Source organism: Gavialis gangeticus, unplaced genomic scaffold (assembly GCF_001723915.1).
Source record: "Gavialis gangeticus isolate Ggan-Ray unplaced genomic scaffold, GavGan_comp1, whole genome shotgun sequence".
NCBI lineage: Eukaryota > Metazoa > Chordata > Crocodylia > Gavialidae > Gavialis > Gavialis gangeticus.
The window spans coordinates 18,680,210-18,700,811 of NW_017728998.1; the positions used below are offsets into that span (position 1 = coordinate 18,680,210).

Consider the following 20,602-nt stretch of genomic DNA (forward strand, 5'->3'; position numbering starts at 1 on the left):
GGAAGTTATGGGGGTTTAAAAAAAAAAAAAAAAAAAGATATTTTCCATAAAGTGAACAGTTCCTTGGAAGAGTTGGCTAAGGCTTCCCATCTGCCTCTTCAAGACCTTGGATGAAGCTTATAATCTCCCCTCCAAAAAAAAAGGAACAGCAGAAGCAGGAAACCTCAATTCCCATTTATTGTGCAAGAAAGCACACTCGAATCTTGCCATTCCGACAGTTCTTTACATGGACCCTTTTTTCCCTAGTAGTCAATAAGAGACAAACGCACACTAAGAATCATGCACCAATGTCAGATGCCAGCCGAGAGAGGTTCATTTAAACACCGAAAGCTAACTAAGAGTTGCTACAGAGTTGACTGCATCAAAGGCAGAGCCTGGACAAACAGCACCAGCCCAGGTGAGTCTGTCAAACAGCACCCAAATTTCTCCTCGGATCAACTACAATCTATAGTGTCTTTCATCACGCAAGACAGAACATGAAGCTCCCACCTTTTTGAAGGTAATCCTGGTGCACTGCTTCTTCAACACAGGAAGAGTTCTTTACTCAGGGGAGGCCAGTCTGAGGGGGAAACGAGGCTAAGAAAGCTGGCTGTACTTTAAAAGAAACCTTACTGAGGGCACAGGAACAAACCATCCCAATGTACTGGAAGACTAGCAAGTATGGCAGAAAACCAGCTTGGCTTAGCGGGGAACTCTTCAGTGAGCCAAAACAAAAACAAATAAAAAAGGAAGCTTACAAAAAGTGGAAACTTGGACAAACAACTAGAGAAGAGTACAAGAGTACTGCTTGGGCATGCAGGGATTAATCAAGAAGGCCAATGTGCAACTGGAGTTGCAGCTACGAAGGGATGTGAAGAGTAACAAGAAGGGCTTCTACAAGTATGTCAGCAACAAGAAGGTGGTCAGGGGAAGTGTGGGTCCTTTACTGAACGAGGAAGGCAACCTAGTGACAGAGGATGCAGAAAAGGCTGAAGTGTTCAATGCCTTTTTCACTTCAGTCTTCACAAGCAAGGTCAGCTCCCAGACTACTGCAGCGGGCAGCACAGTCTGGGGAGGAGGTGAGCAGCCAACAGTAGTGAAAACAAGTTAGGAACTATATAGAAAAGTTGGATGTGTATGAATCCATAGGGTCAGACGTGATGAACCCAAGGAACCTGAGGGAGCTGGCTGATGTGATTGCAGAGCACTGGCCATTACCTTTGAAAACTCATGGTGGTTGGGAAAGGGCCTGGATGATTGGAAAAGGGCAAATATAGTGCCCATCTTTAAGAAAGAGAAGTAGGAGAACTACAGACTGGCTAGCTTCACCTCAATCCCTGGATAGACAGACCATGAAGCAGGTTCACAAGGAATCCATTTCTAAGCCTGGAGATCAAGGTGATTAGGAACAGTAAGCAAGGATTCATGCCTGACCAATCTCATTGCTTTCTATGATGAGAAGACTGGCTCCGTGGATATGGGGAAAGCAGTGGACACAATATACCTTGATATGGGTTAGATGTGATATACCTTGATATACCCAGCCCTCCTAACCAGGAACAAGAACTTGACCACAAATTCTCTAGGGAACTGGCAGAGGCTGCATGCTCTCAGTGCCTGGTCATCATGGGTGATTTCAACCACCCTGACATCTCACGGGAAGAGCATTTAGCCAAATCTGATCAGTTGCAAAGCTTCCTCACTTGGATTGCCGAGCTCTATTTGACTCAAGAAGTCTATGGGCTGACAAGAGGTAAGGCACTGCTGGATCTGGTACTGGCCAAAGGGGATGATCTAGTGAGCGACCTGAGGATTGAAGGGAGGCTAGGTGACAGTGATCACAAGCTGATCATTTTCTCTATTAATTGCAAAGCTGGCAAATCAGTCAACAATGCACAAATCCTCAACTTTAAGAAAGCTGACTTTCACAAGCTCAGGAGGTTGGTTGTTGAGGCCCTGAGAGACTACAATGTGACAGGAAGAAGAGTCCATGGTAAGTGGTCGCACCTTAAGGATGCAATCCTAAAACCACAAGGGAAATCCATTCCAGCTCATAGGAAAGGTAGCAAAAGGGTTGGGAGACCCCCTTGACTCAACAGGGAACTCATGGACCTCCTGAATCTGGAAAGAGAAGCTTATAAGGAATGGAAGTCAGGAAATACCACTAAGGAGGATTCAGCACTGGCAGGCACCTGTAGGGATTGGACCAAAAAAGCCAAGGCTGAAACCAAACTCAAACTGGCTACAGGAATCAAGGACAATAAATAGCCCTTCTTCAGATACGTGGGAAGTTGGGGGGGGGGGGGAAAGGGCAACACTGGACCCTTGCTGAACCAAAATGGGCAGCTGACAACCGACACCCAAGAAAATGCTAATCTCCTCAAGATTATTTTGCATTGGTTTTCCACCAGCCCAAGGAGATCACTCTGCCTGACAGGACACAGGATTACCAGGGTAAAGGCAAACATACGCTTATAACTGGCGAAGATCTTGTGAGGGAACAGTGCGAGAGGCTGGACATCCACCAGTCAGGTGGCCTGGACGGAATGCACCCAAGAGTGCTAAAAGAGTTGACTGACATCATAGCACAAACAATGGCGAGGATATTTGGGAACTCATGGTGCTTAGGAGAGGTTCCAGAAGATTGGAGGAAGGCCATTGTGGTGCCTTTCCTCAAGAAAGGAAGGAAGGAAGATCCAGGGAACTTCAAGCCAATCAGTTTGATCTCAATCCCTGGAAAGATCTTGGAAAAAATCATCAAAGAATCCATCAACAACAGGCTAACAGAAGGCAACATTCTGAGAGTTGTCCAACATGGCTTCATCGCAGGTAGGTCTTGCCTGAAAGATCTCATTTCCTTCTATGACCAGATGATCCATCACCTGGACAGGGGAGAAAAGGTTGATATCATATATTTAGACTTCAAAAAAGCCTTTGACAGTCTCCCATGATCTCTTCATGGCAAAATTGGGGAACTGCAGCCTCAACAACCTTACGATCCAATGGCTGGGGAACTGGCTCCGTGGTCAGACCCAGATGGTGATAGTTGCTGGAACCGAGTCAACATGGCATATGGTGATCAGCGGCATCCCCCAGGGCTCAATACTCAGACCTGTACTCTTTAGTATATTCAGAAATTATCTGGATTTGCGTGTCAGAAGCAGACTGGCTAAGTTCACAGACAACACCACATTGTGGAGAAGTGTGGTCATGCTAGAGGATAGGCTGGTGATTCAGACTAACCTGGACAGGCTCACAAGGTGGGTGGATCAAAACCTGATGACATTCAATACAGAGAAATGCAAGGTACTCCACCTCAGGAGGAAGAACCTACATCATACTTACAGGCTCATCAATGCTGCTCTCACTAGCACCACGACCAAAAGAGACTTGGGGGTCATGATAGATCACAAGATGAACATGAGCCACCAATGTGATACCGCTGCTGGCAAAGCAAACAAAACTCTGGCTTGCATCTACCGATGCATCTCAAACAAGACCCAAGAAGTAGTTTTCCCACTTTACTTGGCTTTGGTGAGGCCACAGCTGGAGTACTGCATCCAATTCTGGGCTCTGGACTTTGGAAAAAACATGGAGAAGCTTGAGAGAGTCCAGGGGAGAGCCACATGCATGATTAGATGTCAAAAGAGCAGGCCTTATGAGGAGAGGCTGAGAGGCATGGGACTCTTCAGCCTGGAAAAGAGAAGGCTCAGGGATGACTTGGTAGCAGCCTATAAGTATATAAGGGGCATGCATCAGGAACTGGGAGAATATCTGTTCACCAGAGCACCCCAAAGGAAGACAAGTATAATGGTCACAAACTATTGGAAGACTGTTTTAGATTGGACGTAAGGAAAAACTTCTTTACTGTCCGAGCCTACAGGATCTGGAATAGACTCTTCCCAGAAGTTGTGCGAGCACCTACTCTGAATACCTTTAAGAAATGCCTGGATGCTTATCTTGCTGGGGTCATCTGACCCTGGTTGACTTCCTGCCCTACCTGATGATCTCACAAGGTCCCATGCAGCCCCAGTGTCTATGAAATCTTTGATTTTAGCAAGGCCATTGATACAGTCTCCCACAACATTCTTGCAAGCAAGCTAAGGAAGTATGGGTTGGATGAAAGGACTTTAATTGGTTAGAAAACTGGCTGGATCATCAGGCTCAAAGGGTCATCAATGGCTTGATGTCTAGCTGGCAGCCAGTATCTAGTAGAGTGCCCCAGGGGTTGGTCTTGGGGGTGGTTTTGTTCAATATCTTCATCAATGACCTGGAAGATGGGATGGAGTGCACCTGGCAGCAAATCTGCAGATGACACCAAGCTGGGGGGAGCAGTAGGTAAATATGTTAGAGGGTAGGGCTAGAATTCAGAGAGACCTTGACAAATTGGAGGACTGGACAAAAGAAAATCTCAGGGGGGTCAATAAGGACAAGCGCAAAGTCCTGCACCTAGGACAGAACAATCCCACGCATCAGTACAGGCTGGGGATTGACTGGCTAAGCAGCACCTCTACAGAAAATGACCTGGGTGTTACAGTGGACAAGAAGCTGAATATAAGCCAGCAGTGTGCCCTTGATGCGAAGGCTAACAACATACCGGATTGCATTAGTAGGAGCATTGCCAGCAGATTGAGGGAAGTGATTATTTCCCTCTATTGAGCAGTAGTGAGGTCACATCCAGAGTAACGTGTCCAGGTTTGGGCCTCCGCATTTCAGAAAGGATGTGGACAAATTGGAGAGAGTCCAGTGGACGGCAACGAAAACAGTTAGGGGGCTGGAACACATGACTTCTGGAAGGAGGCTGAGGGAACTGGGCTTTTTTAATCTGCAGAAGAGAAGACAGAGGAGATTTAATTGCAGCCTCCAACTGCCTGAGGGGTGGTTGCAAAGAGGATGGAGCTGGACTGTTCTCAGTGGTGGCAGATGACAAAACAAGAAGCAATCGTCTCAAGCTGTAGCAACGGAAATTTAGGGTAGATATTAGGAAAAAAAATCTCTCAGAAGAAACGTAGTAAAACGCTGGAACAGGTTACACATGGAGGTTGTGGAATCTCCATCCTTGGAGGTTTTTAAGACCCGCCTACACACAGCTTTGGCTGGGATGATCTAGTTGGGGGTGGTCCTGCTTTGGGCAGGGGGTGGTGGACTAGATGACCTCCCGAGATCCCTTCCAAGTCTAATTTTCTATGATTATGAGTAATCTTACTAACTAGATACTGTAAAAGTGTTCCTACTTTCAGAAGGCTCTCTTATTAAAATTAGGTTCCCTTAAAAAGTTTAAGATGGGCACCTGAAAATCAGTCAAGAACATTTTAGTGTATGAGACCTTGCTGTAAGAATCCTACCAGAATCAAGTATCATTTTAAAAATACACTCCTCAATGAATAATCCTTTCGAATCTCCTGTAATATCTGTAGTTCTTTTACTGGCTCTCCAGCATCACCGGCTTCCACCCCAAGCTTTTTCAAATTTCTGTGTTATTAGGAACCCTTAATATAGCTTGAAAGCCCAATCAACTTTGTTTGAAAAGACCTGTCAAGGGAATCACAAGTCTGGAAACAAGAAAGGATTTTATTTATGATGGAAAGTCCATTGTACCATTGCCAGGAGTCACAGGATGACAATACAACCCAAGGCTGTTATCAAGAGAGATATTTCCAATAGTATCAATACCACCGCATACAAGGCCGTGGCAAATATCTCATCTGGAATATTGTATAGAATTTTGGTCACTCATGGTCAAGATAAGCAAGCTCAAACTGGAGCAGGTGAAAGAGAGGGGCTGCTAGAATGATTAGGGAAACAGTCTATCACAGTGGTTCCCAATTTGTGGGTACAGGTATGTGGAAAACCTGTCAGTGCTACATGTTAACAGATTTATTGTAATTACTTTATATGACAAAAATTTGCTCGTGGTAGTTAAGGTTGTATCAATTTAAATTGGTGGTGCGCAATCTGTCAGAGCTTGAGAACCGCTGGTCTATCATGCAGGAAGAGGCTACATGAGGTCAGTCTGTCTTCTCTGGAAAAAAAAAAAAGTGAAGGCTGACAGGGCCACAATTAATTCCTGGATGTATTTATGGAGTGCAAACACCAAAACAAAAGACGATTTGATATAAATGGGGAAGGTGGGGGGGAGGACGAGGGTGTCAAATTAATTTAGGCTGGAATTTAAGAGTTCCTAGGAACCACTGAAGTAGTGAGAAAAAGCCTTCCAAACAGAAGCTAACCCGAATAGATAGCCTAAGCAAGTCCCAAACAGGACTGTATCAAAGTAGGTCTGTTCCGGTAATTTATTTCTCTTAAAAAGAATGGTTTCCCAGTATTTAAGCCTGTGGTTCTAGCACCACAGCACAATAATGACTGAGTTAAGAAATCTGAAAATAGAAATAAGGCATGGATTTCTTCACTGAATAACTGACAGTTTTGAAAGTAAGTATGAGCCTGATTCCAATAGAAAAAGGGAGAAAGGAAATCAATACCAAACATGATAAAAAAGAGACAGAGCACCAGTCCTGACAGCTAATTTTGTCAGCTGTATATTCTGGGTGAATTGTTGTACAATAAACACTAGGCATTAGAAAGTCAAATTCAGTCATTTAAGTTGCAGGTAGAAATTTTCTAAATACTTCCTTTTCTCTTTCTTAGTCTATAATTGGTTATTTATGGAAGGTTTATCTCCCCTGTGATGGTGCCACTACCAGATAAAATTGAGTCCTTTGACCAACGCTGCCCATTGCTTCTAATGGTAGTCAATACCGAGATGACCAAGTTGTTGCACCAAGTATTTAAAGATTTAAAATATGAATTCCAGAGAGATTTCAGCAATTTCATTAGAAACAACAGCCCAAAACAAATAAGCTGAATTCCTTCCTTTTAACTACGTGGTGGCCAAGTGCCAGATAAGCAGAGAAGTTGGAAATAAAATACCGTAACTACTTGGTAGATTAACACCTTCTGCATGTGTACAAGTCAAAACTCAGTGCTTTTTATTCCCCAGTAGTGCAACTTCAGTTAAAAGGGTCAAATAACAACAGGTTTAACTGCAGCCCGAGAGTCTGCAAAACTTCAAAAGGCTTTATATTTTGGCTCTGAATCACATCTGTCAAGCTTTGCTAGTTGACTAATCAGCTTAAAATGATAAACATTCGTTTACATATGGTTCAAGCCAAACACTAAAACTGTGCAAAATATTCTACAACACCCCAGTTTTCAATACCTGATTTTTTGGCTGTGCTTTGCCCTCCTCCAGCTCCAGGACTCCCAGGAGAACCAGTCTTTTTACTCAACAGACTGTTAAAGAAGCTAGCCAATACGCCTTCACTTGCAGCATTATCTAAACAAAAAAATATATATATACATTACTCAGACAGAAACAGGATGTCAGGCTACAGACATTTTTGGATTCAAGATGGAAACCTAAGAGTTGAAAAAACACATGATTTGTGTCTCTGACAAATATAAAAGCCAAAAGAAAAAAAAAATATTACATTTGGGAAAAATCTCTTCTATTTGACCCAATGCTAGAGTAGTAAATGCCACTGGCCCCTCATCCAACTTCTGTAAGCCCAGGCACAAGGCAGTGTGAGAAGACTGAAATACACCACTACCTAAAGGTAGCTCACAATGTAGAGACAGACGTCTTATAGTGCCTTGCTTCCCTTGAGTTGTACTTCCTGGGCTGAGCTTCTCAGAGGTGATTCTCAGAGTTTCATCCTGAGTCTACAACATGGTTTTAGGTTTTACTACAGAACGGTAACTGTACACATGCCAAGTTTGCTTACATACACATGCTGTTTATAGATTTCAACACACCAGTTCCTATAATAAAAATCTATAAACAGCATATGTATCTTGAAAACTACAGCTATTCTAGCATTAGAAGAAAAAATCATGGCTCTACCATGTAGTTGTTGAAAAACAGAGCAAATCGTTTGAATTCCCCCTTGCAAGACAAAATGCAAGCAAACAAGCACTATGTTACCAAGTTCTTGAAGTAAGTAAAGCACTATTACAGTAGCAAGACAGGTATCTAGAACTCTCCCCCCAGTATAAAAATACAAAGATATACAATAATATGCAAGCCTGACAAGTGCTGAATTGGTTAAATTGAAGCTTAGGGCCAGGGCTACCCACAGGGGTTAATTCAACTAGCTTAGCATGTCAAGCAACATCTACAGCAAGCCATTAAAAATGGCTAGCTGGCACATGTTAATCTATACATGCTAATATCACATGTTTATCCTCTAGACAAATCTTAACTCTAGTTTTAATTCACACCTTTTGTTACTCTTTCAGTAAAAGTTTGTGCAGACACTTCTGCCTGGAACACAAGTGCCCTATTTCTATTGTGCTCAAGTTCATAAAAATGGACCAATTTAAAAATCAAAACAGGACCCTAAGCCAAAGAAAGAATGCTGACAGACTTGAACTGAAGAGCAGCAAGGCATTTTAATTCAAACTGAGATGCGTATGAACAAGGTTTTTGTTTGTATGAATTTAGCTTCTGCCTTGGAATGTTTCTTTCAGGCACTTTGCCCAAATTCTGCCGTCTTTAAGCTAAAAAACAAAACAAAAAACAAACAAAAACTGATTGCAGGGAACTATAGCTATTTCACGTTATAGCTGATCCTTTCACTGGGAAGCCTGAAAACTCTCAAATATTTAAAAAACAGAAGGCAACTTCAAATGTCTACCTAATCTGTTAATAAATAAAATAATAAAAGTGTTTTTCTTTTCCATTATACTTATCCCAGTTAGACAGAGGAGAGTAACGTCCAAGAAAACTGCTACTCTTAGTTTGGGTACATGCTTTCAGGACTCAGATGCAAGAAAATATAGTGTTAAATACACATCTTCCTTCAACTGCTGTGCCTGCTACAAAAAGGTTTCTGGAGCACACCCAAGACCCAAAGGTGTTGAATATGAATCAGCATAGAGCTATTTTGAGTGAGAAGACAGAACCCAGGCATACTGCAGTGGGATATGTCTTGGAAGTAGGTAGGTAGCCAACCTGACAGGAGCAATCCATATATTTGAGTATGTAACCATAAGCATAATTAGGGCAGGAGAAACAGAGCACTAGCCCTAGGGACCAACTCAGAGAGGATGCCAGTATGGCCCCTCCAGTCAGGCATCTTTGCTATGAAAAGGACAGCCCTGTGCTGTTGGCAGCCACAGGAGCTGGGAAACACAGCTCCATACCCAGTAGCCATCAGCATAGTTGCCCCAACCTTAGGCTCTTTAAAAGCACTTGCTACACCTCTATATGCAACTAACAGCATGTACACACACTCTCCCAGGAGAAACTCTCCTGGGAATGATCTAACCCTGGTTGGTCCCAGGTTACTTTCATCTTGCAGGGGCCATTTTACTCTAGGAGGAAAAGCCTGAACATCTGTACACTAACAAGAGAGCCGCAACTCTCCCAAGAGAATCTGAATGTCTGCACAAAGCCTCAGACTGGTGATGAGGAACACTCCTACCCTCATCACTCAAAGGGTGGGAGAAGCCAGCCACTAATTAGCACATCAGCCCAAAATAACTGAAACTTTATCTTATTAGGAATATTTTAAAACACTAAGCTACTTGAAGCACTATGGGCACCAAAACCTATGGCACTGCTACAGGAAACAGGTGTCAATCTTGGGTTCCAGAAGGAAGAAAGGGGACAAAAAACTGAAAGTTAGGTACAAGACCAAAGAAACCGAGGGAAGAATGAAATAGGGGAGAGGGGGCTAGCAAGGAGGGAATGGGAGAGAAAACTGAAGAAGGTTTCACATTCTAAATATCCAACTGGATGAGCCTTGTTTTAGGTAACTCCTAGTACAGTGGTTCTCAAACTTTTCTTTTCTTTTTTTTTGAGGACCACTTGAAAATTGCTGAGGGTCTCAGCAGACCACTTAAACTTTTTTTCGTTGTTCTACAAATCAAAGCACGCAACTCATATTTTAATATCAGTAGTCTTACCTTACAAGTACAGATATTCTCAATTGTTCCACAAGCTTTCTGCGGACCACCTGAATGGAGCTCATGGACCAGACCACAGTTTGAGAACCTCTGTCCTAGTAGGTCAGCGTTTAAAACTTTGACTCTATTGGCAAAAGTAAAAGTCTACTTCAAGATGACAAGTGCCTTGACAATCAAGGTCTGAAACTAAGGATCTATCACCATTCACAGTCACACACAGCTCAAACAGAAGAATTATGGAGTAAACATCAAATTTTTTCTGTGTAGGAAGAATCAACTATTTCATTTTTAAGAGGCTAACAAGATGCATGACAAAATATGAACGCAAATGCATACTTTTAATATTTGGATCTGGTTTCTTAACTGATGTTATCGGTGAGGCACTGGGTACATTGGCAGGGCCAGATCTGCCTTGGGTTCTTGGGGATCCTGCAGGTCCTCGTGCAGGAGATTCCTTAAATAAAATAGTTCAAATAAAAAAATAAGTGAAAGGAAAAAACCCAAAACATCCCCACTAACAGATTAATGTATTCCAAATACAGTTGAGAAAAGTTATTAAATACAAGCCACCTTTTAAAAATCCCACCCATTTTTACCTTTACATTTATAACATAACGTGTATACACTTGCACTGAAAAAAATTTCAGCTGTGGGGAGAGTGGTATAGCGCTGGCAGAGGATAATCACAGCAGATTTTCAATTCACCTGATCAGTTTTTGAACAATTTTATGCTGTTTACACGACCAATTACATCTGAATCCCTATGGGTACATTATAATCTGTGGGGCTCCATTAAATTTGATTTTGTAGTTACATTTATGAACATTACACCTACCCCACACTTAATGCACTTAAGGGTGGGCTTATTTTCAATATTCCATTCAGCTAATAGATTCTCAAGTACCTTGTTTAGAAATTTTACAAATGGCTTCCTAGAGTAGAAAAAAAATGGCCCTCCTTTTTTGAGAGATTATGGAATATGTACTTACTGATGCTCTTGTAGGTGTAGCTGGCTGCTTGGCAAGGTAAGACTGCAAAGAGGACATAGTGATTTGTCAATATATTTCAGCAAACTAAGTAGTAATTAGCTGACAGACCGTGAGTTGCTTTGGACTGTTAATGCAAAAGTACCTGACATTTCCAAATTTTGCCAGGAGAGGGCACTACAATTACAAGAAGTATATTATGTAATAAACATACATGATTTTGCTTTTACAGCTCAATCATAGCAGCTCCAAGTTTAGAACATGACTTGATGACAACCACCCAGCACGGATATGTCTGCGTTTTTGTACTATAATATTACATTTATGTATACTTAATAGGTAGCATACCCAAAACTGGCACAGTTCAAACCAAACACCTGGAAAGTTCCTGCCACAGCATCTGCTTACAATTTAAAACCTTATTGTTAAGACATTGCAACGGAAAAGTTGTCTTGTGCACTTTCAACATATTAAGGCTGGCATCTCTTTGGAGTCAAATTTCAAACATTCTACTTCTGCTGGATGATGTAAAATGTTTCTGCTCTCCACATCAATCCAGTTTATTTTGCCTTCTCTGCTGTATGCATTTGTTTGTGTGTTGATCTGGTACTTGAATACATCAAATAAAAAAATTAAAAAAAAGAATGGTGTCACCCCCCACGTTCTCAGCTAAGTCTCTTAGGCTAAGTACAGACGGTCAAAAAAGCCCAAGGCTGAATTTATTCAATCTTTGCAGGTTTCTCTAAACTGCATAGATTGAACCGATAAGCAAGTGAACTAGCGTTCACTCACAAACAGTCAAGGCAAGCCAGACCCTTGCAGTGGCCCACACCAGTAGCTAGAGGCACTAGAGGACACCTCCCAGCCTGCTGGGAATCAGGCGATTCCTCCAGCCACCCCCTCTCTCTTCAGCCGCCAGGCTGGCTGAGATGGCAGGGGAAGGGAGGGGAGGGAGAAGGTACCCCTTTGGCCTGGCATGAGACTCCCAGCCAGGAGCAGCTTCCCCACACCTCCCCATCCTTAGGCAGCTGGAGAAGTAATAGTGCTCCAGCTAGGGAACAGGGAGGCAGGAAAGACCCTGCTCTGCTGGAGCAGACAGCACAACCCAGGGCTCCAAAGCCTCCTGGGATGCTGGGGGACTGCGAGTTAAACTTGAACCTGAAGGGGATCTAGGACATAACCTTGTTTGACCTAAATCAGTTAAGTCTCATACTACATCCAACAAGGTTTATCTTAAACCAGTTTCAGCCATTTTAAAGCGGTTTAAGTGCAGTGAATTTCTGTTCTGTTACAGGTTTAAACTGGTTTATGTGTAACTTCTGTCCCTAGCCTTAAAGGTACATCTGACATTTTTAGCTACTGGCAAACTGCAAAGAGTCAGAGCATTTTGTCTCAGAGGACACAAACACACCTTTCCCAATTTGAATACCCGTAGTTAAGCAACTGCATCCATACTTCAGCACCAAGAAGTGGTCCTATTCAGAACTGAACACCCGTAGTTCTTCCTAATTTCTCAAAAGCCCTCATGCAGCTAAGCATTCAGATTTGAAAATTCTAGCCATACTTTTTATATACACAGATATATACATACATATACACACGCAATTAGAATACAGAAGTAAACCACAGGTGATATTCAACTTAATATTGTACATTTTCATCCCATGCAAACAAAAAGCAAGTATTAACCCAAGTTTCACACAACATGAAACATACGAAGTGAAGCTGTTTATTTAAGTCATCTTATTTCAATAACTTTCATTTTCATGTTCTTACCTGCTGCTTCATAAGAAACACTTGTTCATCTTCTGCTGCCAACTCTTTATCATGGACTAACTGTTGAACAACACAGTTCTCTTTAGAAATCGGTCACCCAAATTGTAAATGATTATTACAGCAGCTCCAAAAAAAAGAAAGAGAACTTCACTTTTCTACCCATTACTTTACTTCCTTTGTTACATCCAATCCATATTTTGTGCCCAAACCAGATGGAAAACTGAAGTCTATTACTGGGCAGCAAGTCTGCTATGTTCTTACTCTGTGGCTTTCAGGAGTGACATAATAGTTGCCCTTAAGGACGTACAAGAGCAAAAGAAGAAACAGCATCTCCCTACCAGCTATTAAGCACAAATCATGACAACAGGATTTGTTAGGGTCACCATGTGGATTTCAAAAACATACATTATTCACTCATGTTTTTTCTTCAGTTTAAAAATATTTGTACAGCTCTCCAAAGCAGAACTAGCTGAGTGCTGCATTTTTCGGCAGACACTTGTTTTCTTCCAGTTTAATTTGGGAACATTCCAGATAATATAACTAATTAACCGCTGCACAGCTCCTATCATTCAGCATCTCTGCTGCATTTGTATTTCACCCTCGCTTGGATGCACAACTGAACAGTCAATCAACACGTCTGTCACTAAACAATTACCACACAGGATGCTCTCTACCTAACAGGAAGTTGCTAGTAGAGTACTATACCATTTACTTTGGCACCAGTGCAGAAGGCCCAATCCATTTTCCTGTTCATACCTAATGTGTGCAGATGACCCTCTCTTACCCACCACCCCAGATATTCAAGGAATTTGCAAATCTGGCCTACAATACTATTTAATTTTTTTGTACATTACCTGCCCTACACCTAAGCCCAGAGAAAGTTTTCTATTTGTTATCTGCCTACTGCCCAACAATTAGAAGTCCAGGGACTTTACAAGTGTTTGCACTTCAACTATGTTTCACTCTTCCTTTTACAAGAACTTTGGAGTACAACGTATATTTTTATATTATATTTATTCTCCTCTAAAATTCACTCTTCTATTGAACACAATGAGATGCGATTTTGATGCAGTCTCTATGTCATACATTACAGAAAAATATTTTCAGACGTGTGAGGGTTTTTGTGCCATATAAACAATAGATCTGAATTTAAGGCTTTAAACACAAATATTTTCAGGTATATTTTAGTTGATGAAAAATTAATTTAAAGAGTAAAAACAAATCCCTAGAGTATTAGAGAATAGAAACAAGTTAAAATGTTTCTGAAATAGAAATTTCAACATTTAGTTAAAAAGTAAGTGCTCTACAAGCTGAAGCTCCTTGTTATTAATAGCCACTAGCTATTTAGTTTGCTATCCAAGCAAATTAAAATGGCTTATGCCTTCTTGACACTGAAATTGTATTTTTAACTCACATGTACCTTTCTTACTGGAGGCTTTACAACGAAGTCTTCATATGTGTCTTCTGGTTTTACTGTTGTGAAGTTTTCATGCAAAATGGCAATTTTCTTTTCGTTGTCCCATCCAGCAGGTCTTAAAGGAGAAACAAAAGAAGTTTAGGGAAGCATTAGCCTTCTCCAAACACAACATAACTTTCAGCACAGAGAAAATAAGGTAATAAATCTATGATGTCACACAACACCCTTCTATTAATTTAAGTTAAAAGGATGTTACGAGCATTATTTCCCATATAAAGAAACCCAGAGCTAGTACACTGCCTTTAGTAAGGAATAGGAGGTAACCCAGATGTTATAACACAGCAATAATGAGCCATAGATGTACTAAACGAGCGCAAATATTTTTCTTAATGTCCAGATAAGTACTTTACAAGTAAACCTACCAAGGCTGAGGAGAAAAATCACTATAAATTACCGTAAAAATAAGGGATTCAGAACAGAGGGAACTTCACTTAGAACGGGACATCTAAAAAACCTGTTTCAAACTTCCTTCCAGATTGCTGAAATATGACCACATGTAAACAGAGTGAATTTTCACAGCGACATGGACATTAGATAATTTGAAACATGTTTGTAGTGAAAACCTTCTCTTCTATTAGTTGTCTTTAGCCTTGTTTATAAAAGGCCAGAGTACTTTAAATCAATGCAAACTTTTACTGCTCCATCAAGGATGGTATTGTGAAGTGAGATTTCCAAGCAGATTTAAATTTCACAAAATAAGCCAGTTGACTGACTCAACAAAAATCCTTCTTGATCTAATTAAGAAATGCGTGTTTTAAAGAGAACTTTCTTTCCGTCTGTTTCAAAGAGTTTATGATCTGTGCAGAATAGTTCACTTTCAAATGTCCTATTTATATGCACTAAATACCTTAAGGCACGAGAGTCACTTGGACGTGCAGAAGGAAGTAAAACATTTCTGGAATAACTGTTCCTTTAGAAACAGTTGAAAGTTGGTGATACAAGCAAGATACTTACATAAAAACTGCATCCTTTTCTACCACTAAGGCAGGCGTGGTAAACTGAAAGCCATACGTTTTATGTACAATATACTTATACAACAAGTCAAGGTTCTTTTCTTCCTTAACTGATGTATAAATCAAGGCAGCACCATCTAATCACTTCTTTTAAGGAAAGTTAGGAAGTGTAAGTACTTAGACAAGTTTCCTGTCTTTTACTGTAAGCCACCCTGAGCCTTTCTGGGGGAAGGGTGGCATTATACATCTTATAAATAAATATCAGAAGGGTCTTGCACACTGGCTAAAGTTTTCAAATAGAAACTCAAGCTCTGGGAGAAAGTTTTAAAATGTACCACATTGCTGAGTTCTTTACCAAAACTCTAAATCAAACGTATAACTTCAGAAAAAAGGAAATTTAACCAAGTCCCTTGTGCTTTCATAACTACGCTGCAAATGCTATGCATTAAATCGCTAAATACTAAAGGCTACTTTTTTAGATGTAATTTCTACTTAGGGAATTTTACTTCTCTCATGTAAGTCTTGTTAAATATATCCCCTCTCTCTCTCTCCACAGGTCAGGAAAGGATACACTGTAAGCAGAATCTACGAATGTGTGACTGAATGAAGTCAAAGTGTTCTTCTCTGTAGTCATGTTCCTTTTCAAGCACGCTCACTGCATCACACTGGGGGAAAAAAAAACATTTAGATACCTGCACATAAACCAGTTCCCAGGCTCATTCTCTGACCCGCCCCTTGCATTAATCACTATTCCAGCCCTCTGTTTGGGAGACTCCACTAGTTACAGCAAAGGATAAAATACTCAGTGTTCATAGTAATTAAAAGACAATCTCATTCATATTTCTATTATTGAAAAAAAGATATTTAGAGTTGATGTCAAAAGCCTATTTTCTTAAACTATTTTCATTAAACCATTAATTGTTAAATACCTTCCCTGTACCTCAGAGCAAAGAAAGTTTGTATATCCTGAAAAAGACAAGTCCCATACAAAAAGCCATCTCTCACCTAAGTCTTCCTGTACTTCTCTCACCTAAGTCTTTCTGTATTCTGCCATGTATACTGCCGTCATGCATAGTGCACACAGAAAAATACCAAACAAGTAAAACTGGATTGAGAAACGTCACCTTTGTTTGTGTGCTGCAGTAACACTTATTGAACTCAAATAACTTAAACACATATGGTAGAAAAAGATGTTTGCAAAATATTTATCATCTTCCCACTTTCAGTTTAGAATATTCACATCATAAACCTCCAATCAGTCTTTCAACATAACTAGAAATACCAGGCTTGTCATACTTGATCCCTGTATGCCACAATACATTTTACAAATTTAAAATCAAGACTTAAGTTTAGTTAGTTCATCATAAAAACTGAGAAGAGAAAGCCACTTCTCCTCCCCACTTTGAGAGTACTGTTTAGATAACAGAGAATATAAATCCTGGTTTAGGGCAGTGTTTCTCAACCTTTTAAGTAGCAAGTACCCCCTAAATTCTGAAAATTTTAATAAGTACCACAATACTCAATTTTCCAGGGGCCTTTATATTTACAGACTAATGTGCCATATGTTGGAAGACAGGCTGTGTATATAAGGCTGTGATATGACACATGTCTGATCTGGTGTGGGTAGGGTTACACCACCTTTTACACCAGGGGTGCACAATTCATGCATGTATCCTTGCTAGAGGTGATGTTGGCCAAAGCTAGGCGGATTGAACCCAGTGCTGCACAGAGCACGGCACGCTGAATTATCACTGAGGAATTTAATTTTTTGAACTGCACCAATTTTTTTGCCATAGTTTTGAGGGGAGGAAGAGGCGAGAGAGAGGAAAAGAAGGCAAGAGAGAGAGTGTTGAGGTACCCACACACCCCCTGCCTGTGTCTCATGTACCCCAACGGGTACGCATACCACAGGTTGGGAAACTCTGGTTTAGGCAAAGCAGTTGCAAAGGCAGATTCAGAGGGGGTGCACTAGCACAGTTGCACCTACCTTTCAGAAGGCACCAAGGACTTTTTTTATAGTCCCCAATCAGGTAACAATTCTCCCATTTCCCCTGCCCCCGACTCAGCAGCACATCCCCTCCCTGACCCAGGACTGCCACTATCCCTAATGTCTCCAGCTGCCCTGGGGTGGGTGAGCTCCGGAGCCACTTCCACCCTACTCCAGGGAGGCTGTGCAGGGAGTCTGGGCTCAGTCCAGAACAACAGCTGCAGGCAGGCTCTCCCTCCATGCCCAGTCCCCCAAGTGTTCCCTGTCAGCTTGGGAGCAGGCACAGGGAAGGGGGCCCTGCCTGCCACAACCACTGTCCCCAGCTGAGCCTCAGCATCCTATGCAAGCCAGCTGGAGTACGGCAGGGGCTATTCTGGAGCCATCCCTGCAGCACTGGTTCCTGTCCCCCTTACCTTTACAAAATCCTGGGTCCACCCATGAACAATGAGTTTAGGGCTTCATATATGAAGCTCTCAAGTACAAGCTCACCTTTGTGCAAACCACCAGCACAGGAATACCAAGGTTGTGAGTCAGGACATTTTCTCCAAGTGGCAGAGTAACATTTTCATCATCTTGACCAGATGAAGGACCTCTTCTCTGTGGTGATCCCTGGTAACCTTCTTCAGGTTCCACATACTCCTGGAACTCCTTTATAACTACAAAAGGAGACATATGGTTTAAACTAGGACAACCATCAATTTTTGGAATAAAGTAGCACTTTATATATCTACAACTAGCTTGGATGTTTTAACTGCACATCAGCATCTCACTTGGTTAAACAGAGGGGGAGAGACATGTACAATGCGTCTGATCTTGCTTGGACTGAAGTCTGTGGCAGTATTATAAAAGTCTGTGGTAGTATTATAATAATCCATCTGTTATTATTATGGTACTTTACAATGCAAAGCATGCAAGGAAACAAGCACTGTCATTCTGTTTAATCGAAATAGTTTTATATTATAAAAAGTGATATTCTCTCGATTTAAGGCAGTAGACATTTCCATGTGCAAAGCAAGCAGTGCCACCACAATGCACCCCTCTGGTCTTGAAACAGCAAAGAGAGAAAGAAAATAGGTTTGCAGACTTAAACAACCAAAGAACCTGTGGTTAGTTTCGATATTTTCAGAAATTATATCATAAAGAATTTAACTTGCAACTCAGTACTTCCACACAATCCTTCCTTTGCATTTACAGTTAGAATCAATTAATATAAAAATCTATTGGTGCCAAAACCAAAAATTAGTCTGACTCGATCCTCAAAACTGGGAACAGCTCAGAAACTTTAAGACTGGTAACCTTAAGTTCTAGTGCATAATATTTAAAGCAAATGATATGCATAACTAGGTAGACAACTCAGTTCTAATGTGTGATGTTTAGACAGCCTCCCTGATCAAAATATTCTCTCCCCAGAAGTAAAAAAAAAAAAAAAAAGTCCCACAAAAAACCCCACATCACAATTGTGGTTCAGAAATGAAACTGACCCAATTACATTCAATGCATTGTAGATTTACTGCAACCAGGGAAAATAAAGTAAATCTACAAGCTAAATAAAATACTACTAAAAACCAAAAAATGTGGTGTTTAGGTGCACAATACAGGAAGGATGAAAAGTGTTGTTCTGGTCATTCAGATGAACACACACAATCCAGCCACCCACTTTCAGGCTTCTCTTCATATAATCCAATGCAATACACAGAAAAGCAGGGCTGTTGCTTGTACTTGCCATCTGCCTACAGAAGATTACTTTGTAACTCCATGGAAACTGCTGCTTGGCCATACTCTTGGTATATAGTTTCATAGTTAGTATGGTTGGAAGGGACCTGAGCAGATCATCAAGTGTGACCCCCTGCCATGGCAGCAAAGAGTACTGGGGTCAAACGACCCCAGCAAGGTGACTGTCTAGCCTTGTCTTAAAGACCCCCAGGGTAGGAGCCAGCACCACTTCACTTGGAAGGTGGTTCCAGATCCTAGCCGCCCTGACCGTGAAGTAGTGCCTCCTGATGTCTAGTTTGAATCTACCCTCTGCCAGCTTGTGACCGTTATTTCTTGTCACTCCTGGAAGTGCTCAGGGGAACAGGGACTCCCCCAGTGCCTGCTGGTCCCCTCTGACTAGTTTGTAACAGGCCACTAGATCCCCCCTCAGCCTTCTCTTGTGGAGGCTGAACAGGTTCAGGTCCCATAGCCTCTCCTCGTAGGGCCTGTCCTGCTGTACCCTGATCATGCGAGTGGCCCTCCTCTGGACCCTCTCCATGTTGTCCACATCCCTCTTGAAGTGCGGTGCCCAGAACTGGACGCAGTACTCCAGCTACGGCCTGACCAGTGCTGCATAGAGGGGGAGGATCACCTCCTTGGACCTGCTTGAGATGCATCTGTGGATGCATGACAAGGTGCGGTTGGCCTTCCTGACTGCATCCCCACGCTGCCGGGCCATGTTCATCTTGGCATCAATGATGACTCCAAGATCCTTTTCTGCCTCTGCACTGATGAGAAGGGAGTTTTGTCTTGATGTGTCACAGAACAGGAATTGCCCCACACCCCATACCATGAGTAGGGAGGGGAAAAACCAAGGGGTGATGTTATGTCCCCACTTTCTCTATTTAGCAAGATCCATCTCCAATGATAAATTGGGGACAAGTCTGGCCAAGCAAAGAAAATCTTATTTTCACCACTCAGACAGACCTGTGCCCCTGTTCCAGAGTGTAAATAAGTAAAAAGCCCACTCCAGCTTTACAAACCAATACAATATTACTTATTTCAAGTTTTGTGGCCTATTATAGGAAAACAAATGCTATCTGCATACCCAATGCACAGGTGTATCCAACACCCATTATGATGTGCAGGTGAAGTCAAAATTATCTGGAAAAGGATGCAGGTGCACAGAGCTACAACAAATTATGTAAAAAAAAAAAAAATTCTGTGGTCATATCAGAAAGTTATTAATCTCTCAAAAATACAAAGTGAAAATACTTGGGAGTTTTTAAAACGTAATCAAAAATCCTTTAAAATTAGCACTGTTGTTGAAACTTCTATGTTACTCTTAGCCTACTCCTGCCTAAGAGCTATGCACAAACAATCAGAAGGAAATGTGCCAATACAGAAGCGGTCTAGCAGAACAATGGCTTCTGTTAGCAGTCCTAAAGATGCCAAAACCTTTCAGAGAAAAAAAAATACATCAGATACTTACATTTTTGTTCCATGTCTCTCATCTCTTCTGGGGGAATTTTCATCTTATCAATATGCTCACGTAAAACACTGGCCCATTTTTGTAAAGATTCCATTACAGTCCAAGGTCTAGACATGTCAACCACAAAAACTACGATGGTGTCCTGTAAAGAGTCTGCAGAAACAGCAAACTTCAAAAGCCCTTTATGGTACAAGTCACCATCCAGAATCCAGACATTACAGCGGGTGTGATCTGGAGGAGTGGGAGGGAATAAAAAGAAACGATAGTTATATACATCTCAGACTGAGAGGC

General features: G+C 41.5%; 1 protein-coding gene across 1 annotated transcript in view; it reads right to left on the reverse strand.

The window, feature by feature from the left end:
* Positions 1-20,602, reverse strand: part of DYNC1LI2 (dynein cytoplasmic 1 light intermediate chain 2) — a 51,897-nt gene that overhangs the window by 8,106 nt on the left and 23,189 nt on the right. Inside the window, exons 5-13 of the mRNA XM_019505272.1 lie at positions 20,312-20,542; positions 17,617-17,783; positions 15,712-15,805; positions 15,142-15,277; positions 14,131-14,242; positions 12,711-12,770; positions 10,938-10,979; positions 10,285-10,402; positions 7,199-7,315 (exon numbers count right to left, since the gene is read on the reverse strand). Of these exons, the coding sequence (XP_019360817.1) occupies positions 7,199-7,315; positions 10,285-10,402; positions 10,938-10,979; positions 12,711-12,770; positions 14,131-14,242; positions 15,142-15,277; positions 15,712-15,805; positions 17,617-17,783; positions 20,312-20,542 (1,077 nt within the window). The remainder of the gene's footprint in view (positions 1-7,198; positions 7,316-10,284; positions 10,403-10,937; positions 10,980-12,710; positions 12,771-14,130; positions 14,243-15,141; positions 15,278-15,711; positions 15,806-17,616; positions 17,784-20,311; positions 20,543-20,602) is intronic.